At 38.3% G+C, this 17,101-nt stretch overlaps 1 protein-coding gene across 1 annotated transcript in view; it reads right to left on the bottom strand.

Annotated features, from left to right (window-relative positions):
* The window catches only part of ADAMTS19 (ADAM metallopeptidase with thrombospondin type 1 motif 19), a 146,214-nt gene that overhangs the window by 10,345 nt on the left and 118,768 nt on the right, over window positions 1–17,101 (bottom strand). The window contains exons 19-21 of the mRNA XM_085323254.1: window positions 16,150–16,285; window positions 13,467–13,671; window positions 11,360–11,512 (exon numbers count right to left, since the gene is read on the bottom strand). Coding sequence (XP_085179380.1) covers window positions 11,360–11,512; window positions 13,467–13,671; window positions 16,150–16,285 — 494 coding nt within the window. The remainder of the gene's footprint in view (window positions 1–11,359; window positions 11,513–13,466; window positions 13,672–16,149; window positions 16,286–17,101) is intronic.

The following is a 17,101-nucleotide window of genomic DNA, read 5'->3' as shown; positions in this document are numbered from 1 at the left end:
TTTAATCATTTAATGTAATCAACTCTCTCTCTCTCTTTTTTTTTTTTTTTTTAAGTTTTTCTTTCTTTCAAATAAAAACTACCCGCCCTATTTGAATTTTGTCCTACTTTTGAACTTCTTTTAGACATAGTTTCAGGGACAGATAGCTAGGCGTTAAATATAACAATCCTTACACTTGGCATGCACACCAGTTACCCAGGATTCCTTCTCTCTGTTCTCTGCCAAAGATATATATTCTGGAGAGAATACATATTCCCATGGCCAACAGCTGAGGAAGGTGCTGTAATGCCTTAGTTGTTTCCAGCTGGCCTTTGTAAGAAGTAGGAATTCCTAAATTAAGGGAAAAATTGTCACTGGCAGACAGTAACGGTCGAAATGTATCCTTCTGCCAAGACAAGAAGCAATCACTGCAGAAACCGATACAATCCACAATGAAAAACTCCATCTGTGACAATGCTAACAGAATTGACTTGGACAATTTATTTTAAAGAATAAATGGATTGTTCAATAAAAGGTTTTACAAGTCTAAGTAGCATTCAAAGTGGAGAGAGATGTTCTCATAAGGAAACTCAATGATGACTTCTACTGGAAATTATTAGCAGAGCATTCCTAATCATTTATGTATACGTTCGTCGGTTCCAGCATTTAAGCAGTTTCAACCGTTTAATAAAGCAAGTGTGAAACAACATAGCAAGCAATCAAACATTAGCAAAATATTTGTGGACATGCTCAYAGTCTTTTTGCTTACCTTGTATTTCATAAAGTTTGCTTTTGAAGGCAGGTAATAGGTAAAATGGTGTATTTGCTTTCAGTAAAGGCTTTAAACTGAGTTTTAAAATAAGTTTTCTTAAAGGTTACTAAATAAAGCAAATGATCTGCAGCTTATTTATGCAGTATTTATTTTTTCTGAAGACATTTGTGAACAGTGCAGCTAATACCAAAAAAGAGACTAAGAGATCCAAACATAAGATGGAGTCTGAGTTCTCCCATGCATCATTTCCAGGAAGGTTGTTCTGTCTCTCTCATTTCTGACACACCCAACACCTCAGTATGYGAACGCCAAATTTAAGTTTCAGAACTTGTGCTAAGTTTAGCTGAAAAAATTCTGCTGTTGGTCTCTCCTAAGTTCAGCRACTTCATTTGCCTTCTTGTTTTTTTATTATTCTTATTTCTTTTCTTCCTTCTTTTTCTTTTTTTCCCCCTTTTTATTTTCAGCTCTTTTTTCTCGAGTATTCATTAACACTAGGTAACTGTTCAAAAGAGATAATATTTGAAAGGAAGACAGACACAAGCCCTGGCTCACTGTTGACAAGTTGGACTAGGGATGGCGCTGTAATGAAGGGAATTCTGATTAGACTTTTTTGTAATCATTTTCAGATTCTCATAGGGATCAATTACATTGTTTGGTGGAAGGTAAGGAAAACTATCTTTAGTAATGACAAGAAGCCACTGAAAATTTATGAGTATAATTTGAATGCCAAAAAACCACAAGACATTTGGTGTAATACGATTATGAAAGAGATGACAAAAAAACAAGTAATTTTTGCTAGGCTAGCATATGAAAATTTCTCCCTTGGCAATCCATGCTTGAGAGCGTCTTTATTCGTTTGCTCAGGATCAGCAGCGGGGTTTGACAGGCCTGAATCCGAATAGATTTGCCGGACTAAACACGGCAGTAGCAAGTTCTTTGCCTGCAAGTAAAAGCTGGCTTCACTTTCCCCGTTTCTTTCTGGGGCAGGCTACTGAAACAGAACCCCCTCCTCGACGGTTCACTAAGTTTGCGTGTCCCAGCGRAAGGCCCTGGTTTCGTGAGGACAGCTGGGCTGAGCGGTTCCTTYGGGAAGCCTGCTCTCACCGGGGAGCTCGGGATCGGCCTCTGCGAGGAGGAACGGAGCGGCTAGGTGACAGCGGGGCACAACGGGACTCGTGCAAAACGACACGAGAAGAGCAGTAACGGCGGGCCACAAACCTCCTGAAGCTCAGGGGAGGCTGACGCGCCACCGCGCTGGTCAGGCAAGGAGGGGCTACAAGACCTCCCAGTTTGGAAGGAGGTCTTCTCGCAAGCCTGAAGGGTTTTCTAATGTGGCACGCGGGGCGCAGATTCGGATCCCTCTGGAACCAGGAAAGGAGAAAAAGGGGATAGGTTCTTTGGAAGTTCAAAGCAAAGGTTCACACTCGAGAATAAAGCTGCAAAAACTCCGTGTATGACGATGTGGAATCTCAATTCACAGAAACAGCAAACCGTGTTACAGTCCCTCTGAATCAAGGAAGGTATCAACGTTTTCCTTTTATAATAAATTGTCTACGTCAAAACACGCCAAATAGCTATAGCAGTAGCTATAGGAAGCAAGGTTTCTCTAAACACTTTACAGAAGGTACAAGAGGGATTTTACTCTCCATATATTCTCAATTTTGTATTTATGCTTTCTATAAAATCTACATTTAACACAAAAGCACAAACAAGTTTAAATCAGACCATTTTTAGTACATCTCTCCTCCTGAAAAATTAATTCTTTAATTTTATCTCGGACCTCAGACACGCTGTTACATAGGATTYGACACTTGAACGTCCTTGGATTTTATAAGAAATAAGCTGGTGAATTTTGACATGATACATCAATATTCTACATGGCAGTAGTATTTTACTGTAAAAAGTAGATATATTCATACTTACTGAYGATACTCAAATATATCCTCAAAGAACACTTTTAAATTTAAGGGYAAGCCCGACTTTTCTATGAAAAAGCAAGTTAGTCAGTTGGTCCATTACACAAGTCAATACTTTCACCATCACATTTTTATCTCTTTTCTTTGAGTTAAAGACACCTAGCAAAATGTAYGTTCTTGCTTAAGCTTAAATTTATCTTTGCCCCATTATATACTGTCTAATGGCTATACTGAAAACCATTCCTGTGTACGGATGTATAGAACAAACAAAATTATTTACCTGCTTCTCAGTGATGTGAAGCCTTAGTTTTCATTTTTCCAGTTTTCTAACCTGCCTTCGTCCTTCAGAGTCTTTAAAGGATGTGTATATATAYACACAGCAACCAAATATTTGACTTCTTTTTGTGTGTTAAAACAGATCTGTTGTGGTTGCAATATTTTGAGATGAGGGAGGTGACAGAAAACCTCATGAGGACTATTCCTTCAGGATCTTTACCTTCCAGCCCAGGAAACAAACTCCAATCAACAGCACTTTTACAGAACTAGGGCTTATTCTCAGTGTTTCTGTGAATATTTTACAATTGAAGCAATACTAAATGTTTGMCTAAGGCCTTCTGTTTTTAAAGTATGTCAGCAAATAAACTGCAAGGAGACAATTATTTGTTCAAGCCATATTATAAAAATCAGTTATTCAGGTGCAACTTGTATCTGTGTAAGCGGATTCACACTCAGTGAAGTAGACTTTATATTGCCAGTAGTTGGTTAAAAAAACAAAAGAAACAAACAAAAAAAAAAAACCCCACTGACACACCTTTCAGTAACATACTGCATATCTTACTGCCGTTAAAGCACACATTATATATCACACTTCCGTATCAGAGATGTTACTGCGTGGTCTTGCGTGTGTCAAAAGATGACCTTCCATTGATGATAACTATCGGACATGCAATCAAGAACATGGCAATCTGAAAAAAGCTAGATTTGAACATAATTATGGTTCTCTTTTCGCTAAAATTTACTGGAATATGTGCCTGTGGTCTGATGGAAATGAACTCTCAAGGTAGTTTAAAATATTAGCCTTTGAACAYATTACTTAACATTAGCATATATTACAGTGCCTGCCTGCCTGCCGCTCCGTACCTTCCAGGGAAAAGCCCAGCTCAGCAGCACAAAAATTTAATTAAAGGATTATGGCATTTCTAATGAAAAGACAAGTCAAAGAACTCACTAAGAACAAAAACCAAAATGTAACAGGAAAGAAAAAGCTCCAAGAAACCTCTTTCTTCCCAAAGCTTCAATTATTTTATATATTTACTTTTCAGAAATAAATTTATGTCCAAAAAACTGTTCTGTACAGCATAAAAGTTAGGTATTTGCCTTTAAATAGAATTATGACATGTAGTGCTCTCAATTTTTTCCAGTACTGTTTTAAGTAAATGAAAACGCTCTTCCCAAACAATGATTTTATTTCCATTCACTATATCTATTGTATATTAAATCACAAAGATCTAAAGTGATAGCAGGTATCTAAGCCAAATGGATTTGAAAGACATTAAAAAAAAAAAAAAAAANAGTTTATGAGGAAACTGAACTTTAAGAACTTATTTTGCTGAAACACTATGACTCACATAAAGATCATTACTTTTGAAAGAAAATATTAAAATAAAAACAGAAAATGAAGTAGAAAAACATTTCACAGGTTATCGACAAAACTTCCACTGGTCAATTTTCTCTTCAAAATGTATAAACACAATCACTGGAAGAAAATGGAGTCCCAAAAATAATTCCAACTGCTATGTTGCAGGAAAATCATGTTGCAATGTAACACTTTCATCATGTTTGATGAGGTCACACAAAATTAGGACTGTCCTGAGGGAGCTATCAGAGTCAACAGAGAGATGATGCTAACCTGTTTGAGTTGCTGTGACCCTGTAATAAATTTAACAAAGAAAGATCATTTCTTTTGGGTGAACTCTGTTTTATGTCAACATTATTGGAAATACTTGTGGCAAGATTAGATGAGAAAACTCAGGAGATTAAGTATAAACCTATGAACAACAGCCTTCTGCACTGAAACAGCACAGATAAAGCAAAATAGATCTTTCTTCCAATATTTAAAGATCCATAGTATTCCCTGTAATTCATTAAAACTAGTAGCTGAGTAATATTAAGTAGCTATTCTGATTTTTTTCCYATCAGAAATCAGATGTAAATTTGAAAAAATTTCAAAATGAATATTCAAGAATTAGTTATTAATTATGTTTTAAGGATATTTTTAAATGTCCTGTTACGAGTCATTAGAAAATAATGAAAAGTAAAATTCACATAGACTAAAATCAACAACAAAAGAAGTAACTATACACACTTTTGTGTTTATAAAATGGTAATGACTTCATACAGAATCAAGTTTATTTCAAGAATGAATACCTGAAGCAGCGTTATCTACCTTAACTGCATGAAAGATAGGATAAAAAAATGCAGGAAAGAAAATTTTGCATTGGTTATCCAACATGCAAAAAAATCTAGATTCCATAAAAGCAGAAGGATTGCATAGATTCTAACAGAACCCAGGTGAAGCAGCTAAATGAGTTAAGTGTTGGCAAYTCATACAGTCAAAGAGGCTGAGGAAAATATTTGGAAAGAGAGATGGATGACCTTGGAGATGGATGATCTTGGAGATGAAGACACACTAGGCAAAAGAACGCATATTGGACTAAATCGCAGCACTGGGCTGAGAAATTCAATCTTCCTGTACACATTGACATCTTTGGAAAGAGTTGTCAACTATCAGAGAAAAAAAAAGACTCTAAGCATCATCATGAATATACTGATGAAATTATTTGTCTAATGCGTATCATCAAGCGAAAGTGAGAAAGAGCATTAAGACAGAAAAATGCAGTAATAAACATGCATGGCCAAAGCCTTTACTGAAAAGAAACAAAAATTGCTGTAAGAATGGTTTAGTGTCCAAGATGTCAGGGAACTGGAGATCTACTCCCAACTTCCCCAGCTATCAAGGATTCTTTTTCCTTATCTGCTCCCCATATTTTTGCGTTGTATCATCCCTTTTACTCCGGAAGGTTGCTCTGGATGCCCACTTGCTAACTTCATTAAGGGAATGTTCAAAACAAATGTGTACAGACAGGCTGCACTTTATGCCCCAGACCCTCTCGTAGCATGCATAAGGAAAAAGAATAGTAACAATGAGATGGTTTCTTTTTTTTTTTTTTTGATTACATAGTACTTACATATAAAAGATTACGTTTTTGATTATATAGTTCTGCATCTGCTATGTCATTTGTCAGATAAGATTGTAAGTGTCCTTCAGCAAGGACTGTAAGCTACTTTCATTCTTTTACTTGTTCTTACTCCATTTCTCTACAGGGCGTAGCAAGGCTCTGATGCTGATGTGAACTGCTGATGTAACACAACTTAAAATCTTTCTAATATAATGCTGCTTACAGATCCTGCGCTTCCAAAGGCAAGACAGCATCTGCCCAAATTACCTTCTGATTCCAGGTTGCCACTCCTGAAAACTTTGCTTACCCTGAGGAGGCTCATATCAGTAATAACGGAACACCAGCAAAGAGGTCCTACGAGGTTTCAGCCCAATAAAAGTATCGCAGCGTCCCACTTATGCGGGAATTTACGCGTGTACAAAATGGGCCATGTCTACTTTCAAAATCCTTCCCAGTCTACCAGTGCTTTTGCCTATTAGTAAGAGTAGTCTTGTTCTGTTTTTCTAGGAAAATAACATGATATTACATGTCATGTTATTYCAGGCAGAATATAGTACATTTGAACTGATCTAGAAGAAAGCTTTATCTGAAACAAATCTTGTTAATATTACAGGATCAGTTGGAAATGAACAAAAATCTCCCCATTTTTACTCGATTATCGTGACAGCTTCCATAYGATTTGCTCACAGCTCATTTCTGAAACAAAGACATAGCTCATTTGGTGGAAACTGACTGTGTAATTAACTTAATGTAAAAGTTATTAACAWGAGGCCAGTATTACTTTGACTTCTATTGTTTCTCAAAAGTCACAATCTCTTTGTCCATAAATCTAATATAAATGTCATATTTTGAAAAGTGGCCAGCACTGTTCCATTCCCAGAATCTCAAAGAGCTAATAATTTTGGATTAGGAACCAAAGAATAAAAGCAAGGCTAACTACCTCATCAGAACAATCATATCATTAATAATATCCAAGTTCTATGCTTTATGCTTTAATTGAAAGAGACTAAATCTGCTGAGTTTATTTGCTACGGAAATTCACTGTTTAAATGTTTAAACACACAGTTTAAAGGTGAAATGTCCCACACTGTTGAAAAGTTTACAAAAAATGCATTCGTTTTTTTCWCTTTCCCCATTTTTGCATCTTCTTTGAAGGGGACAAAATAAGAACAGTCTTCATCACTGACAGCTGTTTTCATATCGCTCAACTGGGAGATCTTTATGTGAACTATTGGGTTTATTCAGTCTCCCCTCTAACAGCTGGAGATGATTTTTTTCCACTTTCTAGAGGGCACTGTATGTACTGTCTTACGTAACGAATTCGGAATGAGCTATGCATTCTGGGATTCACTGGTGTAAAAGCTAAGCTGTTGCTTCCAATATCCTTTGAGATTTGCTGCAAAAATTTTATCAGATAACCCTTCATTCCCATTTTCTTTTCTTCAGACTATAGACAAGGAGATCACCATCCCAATCATGAGGACCATACCCCAGATGTTACATTTGACTCATCTGCCTATCTAGTCTAACACATACCTACTATTTAAATCCTGTTGCTGCTGCTGCTTCTTTAGCAGCTACTGAATGTATCCTTTCTTTCCAGTTTCTGTAGCCAAATCTCTTTTTAGAACTTAYATCAAATTATCCTCTTTGGCCCCCTATACACATATGCTTTATACCTCTTCATTTCTTACAAATGGCTGCTGCTAAATTTGCCTCTCTTGCCCATTGTTTTGACCCTATTAACCCTTGCTGAATCCCTCCAGCGTTCTCCCACACAATATTAAATCAAACATATACATCAAGCATATGCTTTTTATTATTATTTTCAAAATCTACTAATCTTTCCAAATTAACCTCCTTTTCAAAATTCATAGTGCCCCACTTCATTTATTTCAATGTGCTCAAGATTCTAGATAATACATACATATATACATATATGTACATACATAGATAAATATATGTGTGTTTGTGTGTGTGTATATATGTATATGTATGTCTGTACATATGTATATTAAATTCTGTGGCTTCTAAAGTAAACTACACAAAACCGTGAAAGCACTCTATTCTGTTGACATTTAAGTCTTTTTTTGGAAAGTTACTTCTACAATAATGTGAACTTCTCTAGTAAGTCAGGTTGACCTGTAAACACACATTTACAGGTTCCTCTGCCTACTTGTTTATCTTCAGGTCACAAACTCCCACGAGCAGAACCCACTCTTTGTAACTCCTTGAAAGAAAAGATAATGAGCAGCTTAGCAAAGGACACTACTGCTAATAGCAGTGAGCTAAGCCTCTCACTAACTGGGACTGTAGGAGCTCTAGTGAACTTTCCTCAGCTGAAGGCAACTTTCACATTGTTAAGCGTGACATTCCAAGGACAGCGTTTCCTGGAGAAGGACAATGCAACTGGTAGGACTCCCTGCTTCCAGGTGCTGGCTCGAGAAAAATGGTTTGAGCCTTTATTCTATACTTTGTCATCATACCCATTTTCCTCACCAGGGCAGGCACTGAGTCCCAATTGATGTTAAGAACAGCAGTGTTCAGTGTATTGAGCCACTTTACTGATTTAAAAGTTATTAGGGAATTGAATGCTATGAATAGTCAGATTATGCAGCATACTTTCAAATTAAAAGTCAACTTTTTAGAGGGGCTGATGTGTTTATTGACCTACTGGAGCTTTCAATCTTGGTCAAATTCACTTTGATCTTGTCCGTATTACTGTTAAAATGATGAGTAAAAAAAAAATATTTGATCTCCATGTGCCTGTATCCCTAAAACAAGTTAAATTCCATTACMGCACTATTATGATTATTAATAATGTTATCTTTTCAGTAATAGTCCAATTTAAGCTCCATTTAAGATTATGGCTTAGGAGTTCAAGGGGAGCAGCAAAGCCAATAAGGATCACATTAAGCCTCTTGTTTCAATGTGTGAGAAGCGTCATTTAAATTTTTCAAGCCAAGTCTTGGCATTAGCTTGGGGGAACTTGGCTCTGCTCGAAGGAACAGCCTTCTGTCAATGTCAAGAACGATCCTAAAGAGCAAAAACAGTGAACACAGAAGGCTGTGCCCTGAACCCTCTGAGTTAGAAACAAACAGTGAGCAAAGATTAACATTTATTTGAGCTTTCCATTTGTTTCCCCTACTGCAGACACATTAATATGTATGCCATGACTTCACGTTGCTATGTACTCTAGCAATGGAACAGAATAGTAACGGGGGGAAAAAGAAGGAAATCCAAGTATACTTTAAACTGAACTCATGTCTCCGTAGAGAAATTAAAGTATCTATTTTTTGGTAAAAATCTTGGAAAATCTCAGCTGCATAAGTCACACTCAGGCTGTATATTAACTACCTAAAAGGTTTCGTCAGCTCCATGTGAAGTATTTCCTAGTATTCTGGTTCTGAAGTTTAAAGTACAATTTAGGTGACAGTGGTACAGCTTTGACTGTAGAAGGAAAGTAGAATATATGAGATGTCAGTAAATTTTAAAAAGGAAGAAGCAAGTTCTTGTATACTTATGACATCGACGTTTGTGGAAAATACTGAATTAGAGAAGAAAGTCCTTCTTCTATCCAGAGGGCACTGGGAACACAGCGTAACTGTCTGAGCATCCCCGCATAACCTCAGCAGCCTGATTTGAACAACCGCTTCTGACTAAGAAAGCAGATGGTCATTTCTCCATAGGCTATTCCCTGCTGGTGCTAGGGCTAAATGATGCAGGTTTTTATTGCCTTTTTGTGGTATGGAACTGCAAATATGAGACTTATTTCTTGTAAAAGTAACTCTGCTATTAATGTTTAGTTGCTTCTGCCTGTCATTTAAAAATAAATGGTTACACTACCTCGTGCTTCTGCAGTAGCTATCAAGAGGATGGAGAGGGTTATCTTCTAGTGTATGTGAAGGTGCTTAATCTATCATTTTAAAGGATCGGCACTGTAACAAAAAAAGTATTAGACACTATTCTTTTAATCAAAATGTTAAAAACTAWCTTATATAGAAGAAAAGGAAATGGACTAGATAGTAATTTATGACCCTATGGTCATAAAATGGGAGCTCCCAAGCAGAGTTCTGTGAAACACTAGTTGCCCACAGAGTACTTGCAGCTAATTCTTGGAAGGCTGGCTAGTCATACACTGCTGGCTTTAGTCCTTGTTTCCAGCTGTTACATCACATGAAAGACGACTAAAAATATATTAAATACTTCTCCATACAAGCTCGTTCAAAAGCTACTGCAAGAATGTTATGCACTGAAAGTAGGAGAGGTGTGTGCAAAGTTATGAACAGAAGTGGAAAAAAATGTTTACAATCTCTCTGCTGAAGTGTGGTCTAGGACGAGACGAAAGAGAACCTTGACCCTCAAGGTTCAGTTTCAGCATTTCAGCATGTCTTGAATATTCTAAACTGTATCAGATGTTCAAGGTCTCAGTCCAACAACGCACTTAATCATGGATCTAACCAAGACTTCAAGATACAGTTTGGCATATGCTTATGTATCTCATTGAAATCAAAAGCCATGTGCCAAGGAAATAACGTATTGAGAGCTACATCGGGTGCTCAGAAAAGGCAGTAATAGATGTAACCCCAGATATTAAATGGAATCCTTTAGGATTCTTAACAGGCTAAAGGTGGCTCCTTAAAAGGCTGGAAGGTGTAACTTGCTAGAAACACAAATTAACAAAATGTACAAACTGGGATACTGGAGTGTCCTGCAGCAAAGAGAAGAAATATAATTGATTACAGTTGGGGGGGAGGTGGGGAAGGGCAGAGAGGACGGTAGCATGGCCAGAAGAAAGTATTTTTAATGCTCAGTAATGGAAATAAACTTATCTTTCCAGAACCACTTTGCTAAGCAGCCCTTGAAAAAGATCACACATCAACCAAAGTGTACATTACATGCAGCCAACAGATAGCCTGCGCTCTGAAATCTAGAAACAATCAGCTCTTGCTGCGAGCCAAATGCAGTACACTGTGCATATAACACATGGCCTCAGTAAGTTATCTGGCCAGAAACGGGCAAGAAAGTAAGGAAAAATGAAAATAAGCACAGACTACAAACAAGATAACTGGCACATTGCTTAATCCAGTGTCATCACTAGTCTCAAACAGGCCCGAAAAKGGAATAATCCTGATAGGTGAGTTTGCAGACACAAATACCTCACTCTGTACAATACTCTCCAGTTCCTTGAGTATTTGCCTGCCTACTGAAAACATTAAATTTCTATCAATCACATTCACATGATTTTTAAGATTTGTCTCACACTTTCTTCGTATTTATGATTTTTATTTATACTTTTGTCACAGTGTGACTGTAGGTTCTCTTCTGTCTGTAACCTTGTTGTTCGTTCAACTGGAAGCCCCTACACCTCTGATGAAACCAGTACTTGTTACAGAGACCTCAGCTTGCAAAATGTATTCCACTACAYGGCACAAGCATCGATGGTGTCTCACCTTAGACCAGTCGCCCATTCTCCAGACGTAGCATTTGGAATAGTCCTCGCAGTCTTCTGCTTCTTTAGGTCTTGTGGACAAAACACATTTCTTGCGGGGATTGGTACACCTCACAGTCCGATGCCGCACTCCCTTACCGCACTTCACAGAGCACTGTTGGAAACGGACGTTTTTTCAGGTTTGTAACCCCATGGAACAAAGTAGGAGTCCTTTGGCCTTCTAATGACCTCTGCCAGGCTAACATAAATAATTCAAGACTTCAGTAATTTCCTGACTTCCAATCCTCACATGCACAGATACTGGATTTGTTTAAAACTAACAAAAGAACAAAAATCCCTTATTGGGCAGAACAATCATTTCTGCATTTTCAGCTAAAAATAAGTAACTTGAAATGACCAAAAATATCTGCTTAAGGAAAAATTAAGCTTTAAAACAGCATTTGGATAAGGAAAAACTTGAAAGGTTATGATCAAGTGAATGCAAAGAGTTACAGCTCATGTATTAGTTTACATAGAGTTTACATGTTAGGCAGTAATTCTGTTCAAAGAACTAAAACATAATGAAAGAAAATCTAAATAGTCTTCAGAAGGATAAGATGTGAAGCAACTTCCAATAAACTCTACTCTCTAAAGTGTCTAAAAGACCTTTTTGAGAGGGAAAAAAAAGTTAAAATGGCATAGTAAAATGTTCCAAAACTGCATGCAAGAATTCAGGCTGTATTTGAAAATTCAAATCCACTGCTTGTATATAGTATGTGAAAACTGCCTTAACGTTTCACAGAAGGTCTTAATCTATGTTTTTTTCAGCTATTCCCACTTATGCTGCCAAAAATTATGCCATTTCCTTCTCAAAACATTATCACTGCTTTCGATCATCCCACTGCTTGCAGATTAAAACACTCTTTTGCCAAGCTGATTGCAACTGCAGGAAGCAGCAGTGGCCAGCTTCCAGTGTAATGGTGATAGTGGGAATGGCCATGGGAAACACCTCACTCTCTAAAATATATTTTTTGCTTCCAACAAAAACATGCTCACTTCTTTCTGATTTCTCAAACGTACGGAACAATCTGTGTTTCTTTCTCTCACCTCTCTAAGTGAATACTGTTCCTCCCAGTGCCAGCTCCTGCATTATAAACCTCCGTATACGAGACCAGGAACTCCTGCTATTTACTTCTCTTTATCTCTACCTTAGCATCTGCTTTCCATCCTTGGAAATATTCCCTGTGCCTTAGCTCTTTCTTGCTTGGGGAGATAAGGGCTGCTGCTGAGTGGAGGAGTCCAAATGAGGGATTGCACCCATATTCAGAAGCCGTTCTYGTATTTTGAACCCTGCAGGACTGACAGCACAGCTTCGGCGGTGGGAGGCATGYAGAACGGCCCTGTATTTCCAGTGGAGTGAAAAGCTCCAATAACCCCTACCGTTTGTCCAGATGGCAGTGATAACACCTTCTGCCTCCACAGTCAGATACTACCAAGCCTTTCAGAAGCCCAAGAAAAACACATTGATGTGGTCGGTAAAAATATCTTTAAAAACCCTTCAAATAGTAATTAGAGAATTGGAAGCATGCTTCAAGATGTAATAGATGCAAAATTGTTGTTTACAAGCACTTTTGCCCACTGCATGTGCTGCTCTTGCRAAAAGAGGTGAGAAGAGAGAAGGAGGGAAGGAAGCATGCTTTTTGCAAGCAGCTCCCCCCATGGTCTCTGTGAAGCAGAATGGCAGCAACTGTTTGCCTGACTAACACCCATTTGCACAAAAGCATTTCAGAGATGTTCTCCCTCTGAACACAAGTCCTGATACCTGAGAAGTGATGGCCTTAATTCTTTTTACCCTTAGTTACCCACTACTACAGTCAAGACATATTTGACCATACTTTCTTGAAAGTTGGCCAAAAGAAACTGTTTCAGAACATCAGTTAGGTAAAATGCAGTAATTCTGCACAGCTGATTTCCTGAGTCTCTAATCCCTATGCCAAATCATTGCATGAGGACCCAGGAAATCTTTAGGYTGGGCTGTGCCATTTGTCATTGAAAAAAAAATCATATGCCCAGAAAAGGCTGAGGCACAAAAAACTACCATGGAATATTTGCATAACCGAACACAGTACCTCCGACCAGACTCCCGCTTCCCACACTGTCATGCAGTCCTGGCCTTCGCAGCGCTGCGCAGAAGCGGGCTTTGGCCCCAGGCAGTCTCTCTCCCGAGCTCTGATCAGGGTGCCATTTCTGAGCTGCTGTGTGCAGGCTACTTGTCTGTTCTGGGTCCCTTTGCCACACGTCCTTGAACACGGAGTCCATTCGGTCATCATCCACCTACAGAGACACGCAGGCGAGAGTACCAAGAAATCAGGCACGGAAAAGTCCCCTTTAAGTCATCTTATTCTCTTGCTTTCCGATACCTCTGCTGCCTAAAACATATTGGCATAATTTTGGTCTCCTCAATGTGATAACAGACTAATTATTAATCTAACATGCTAAAGAAACAGATTTAACATTTAAATAACACATTAACTTGCACTTAATTATTTTTTGCTCCCCAGTACCCACTCCTTGTCCCTATGTTTTCAGGGTATTTTTTATTTCTTAATCAGGTCCCCTCTCTGTTATTATAATTCCAATTAGAAAAGCTCCAAAACATAACCATACACAGTTTTAAGGTGACAGGTCACTGACCAGACAGTCTACTATTCTCTGGGTAGCTATATGAATAGCTATATGTCAAGTGCAGCCATGCACATAAAGTACAGAGCCCTCCGAAAATAGTTACAAGACAGAATCACTCCTGTGCCAAAGGCCCATTGCTCTGGAAGAAGTATAAAAGCTCACACCTCTTCATGCCCTTTAGGGCCAGGCCTAACTCAGGATGCATGGTTTAAATCACAGAGACGAGGAAAGCTGATGAAGCTTGGCAGAGCAAACATATCTGGAGAGTAATAGTTCTAGAGCATAATTTTTCCCAAAATGTTCAATAGTTCCGGACTATGGCCATATGCCCTTAAAAAAAAAAAATCAAAAAGTTCTGCCATTGATACAGTACACAAGTGCATCCCAAGAGACTGAATTTGCAAGGGAGAGTCTTTTGGACACTGAAATTTAATGTATTTCCAACCTTCTGTACGGCATCCATTCTATGAAAAAATACTGTTTACAAATTTACAAATCACAGCTTGTCAAGGTAATGCAATACAGTTGAAGACACATCTTCAAGAGCCAGTAACAAACAACCAGTTATGCAAGCATGTGTTTTAGCTATATTTCTACTGAAAGGTAACAATATTTGTTTTGTAAGAATCAGTAACAGTGTATTAAAAACTAGATCTATATATAGATGAACATGACATCTTTCCACATTGCTCAGTATAGCATCTCTGAGCAATATATAGCAGCTAATAACACTTGAAAAAGTACAGCATATTAAAAATAGATAGTTGTCAATGCTGCAGAAACAGATCATACTATTCCATTTCTATCCATTAAGTGTATAGCGATGTTAACAAAATAATAATCTGGTCCACTACATATCGCGTGAAATGTAAGTAATCCCTTTAAAGTGCAAAGCTCTAATCTGTGGAAGTCAGAACCTCAGCAGTTCCATCTAACTTAAAATGTATTCATCACTGGTATTTTATGGAATTCAGTACTTCATTCTTTCCAACAAAGCTATGTCATCTGGTTCATTTTACATACATTTCTTCAAAAACATTTGCATTTTATTTACTTTGCATTGTTTTCTTTAAAAATACCATCCACCTCTCCTCCAGATGACTCCAGTAGACTTACCCCTGCACCCGTTCCCAAGGAAACTAGCTACGGCTCTCCGCCCTCCCTTCTTGAAAGGCAGCAGGCACCTTCCTCAAGTCTGCACCATACACAAGGACTTCCCTAGGCATCATTCTTAGCTGCAATTCTCAGAAAATGTACTGCAAACAGTGAAACGGGTCCGGGCAGAAGCCTTCGTGCTGGCCTTGCGGCGTGGTGACACGCTGCCCCTGCAGAAGATGCCCAACAGGTGCAGGAAGGTCCCTGCAAGGGTGGCAGGCAACAGCCATGGCGCACCGTGCACCAGCTGGCCCAYGCGAGGTGACAGGCCACCGAGCCACTCTGCTGCACGGCACTGAGCGCGGCGGTCTCTGCTCTGCACAGGCTGCTGCTGTCTCCTGGCGTGACGCTCAGGGAAAAAGCCCCTCCGGCTTCTGCTACCACTCAACCATCCAAGTCCAATTCTGCCTACTGATCCACGGACACGGGGATGGCGGGGAGAGGGAGGGGAGGGAGGAGAGGAACACTGTCTATGTGTCAAGTTAAATCAATGTATTAACAATGAGCAACTGTTTCTTTCATTACCTAGCACACTCAGTGTATTGTGTGCTTTTAAAAGACTGCAGGACTGCAAAGAGTGCAAAAACAGCAGGAGCGCAGATTTTTGTTCATTCAACAAAACACTAAAATATATCATTAATTAAAAGCATGAGATTAAATCCATCCCTATATAAACAGTATTTAAACTCCAATTTCGTAATACACATCAGCCTGTGGGAACTCTTACTGAGGAAAGTAATGAGCTGCTTTATTGAGTAAGATTAGATTTAGGCATGTACTTAAGGCTTTCTCTCCTCTCTTTCACTGAGGCTCAGAAGAAACAGCAGCCAGCATTTCAGTGTTCCTTTCTTATTATCACCTTTAGATGTATGTATTTATTGCACATTCATTGCCACAGGCAGTCACCTCTCTGTAGCTCCTAAGATTTTTACATCTAGATATTACAGTCTAATTTAATTAAATAACTGTTACCTGGTCTGGCATGGCTGCTCATTGCACTTTCGGATCTGTGGCTCAGGTTTTGTTAAATATTTGCACTTTTTATTGTCGACAAGACTGATATTCTTGTTCATAATCTTTGTGCAAGACACTGTCGTTTTTCTTTCACCTGATAAAAAAAAATAAAGCAAGTATGTGGGAAAACCAGGAATATACAATTTTGTTAAAAAAAAAAAAATGATGCCTGTGGAAGGTAACTTTATCAGATACAGCTGTTTTATGTGGAATTTGGCTAAAAGAAATATAAAGCAAAATATGTTAAATTATGCACTTATAATGTATATTTTTATAAAATTCTAGAAGATTCRCGCCTTCTAAAAAAGTTTACAAGCCATTGATTAGAAAAGTAAAGATTTTGTGAGAAACAATTTGTGCTGAATTCATAYACATGCTTAGAAGAAGTGGGATGTGCATTTTCTACATTACTGAATTTCAATTATGGAAACAGAAGATGCCAGGAAGGTTTAGGGGTGSAAGGCTCTGGCTGGCTGAAAAAGAAGCACTGATTTATTAACTGCACAGAAAAAGATGCAAAACTGGTAGACAAAAATACATTTGCACAGTATCTTACTGCTATTTTATACATTCAAATACACAACAGCACACATTTTTCCATCACCTGGACCTACGCTCTATCACCTCCCAAACCACTGTGCATGGTTTGTGGCCCTAATTGCAGCATAGCAGCCAATATTCCTGCCTGCCCTCTCTGGGACTCCATGCCCTTCCTCCAATAGAGCAAAATAGCATACTGGATACTTAAAAGTGAAAAAAAGAGAGAAATTTTAAAGTCTGTARGGAACAATGTGATTTTCTAATCCAGTCTTGGAACATCATCATCAACAGAATTTTGCTGCTTTATCCCTGTAACAAGTCATACACCAAAATCAAAGTCTTATTGACTTAATCATTTCTCTCTCACCAC

The sequence above is a fragment of the Rhea americana genome, unplaced genomic scaffold, assembly GCF_003343005.1.
Source record: "Rhea americana isolate MKP2758 unplaced genomic scaffold, rheAme1 scaffold_83, whole genome shotgun sequence".
NCBI classification, from domain to species: domain Eukaryota; kingdom Metazoa; phylum Chordata; class Aves; order Rheiformes; family Rheidae; genus Rhea; species Rhea americana.
The sequence above is the reverse complement of the archived record's forward strand: the minus strand, read 5'-3'. Positions and strand labels throughout refer to the sequence as shown.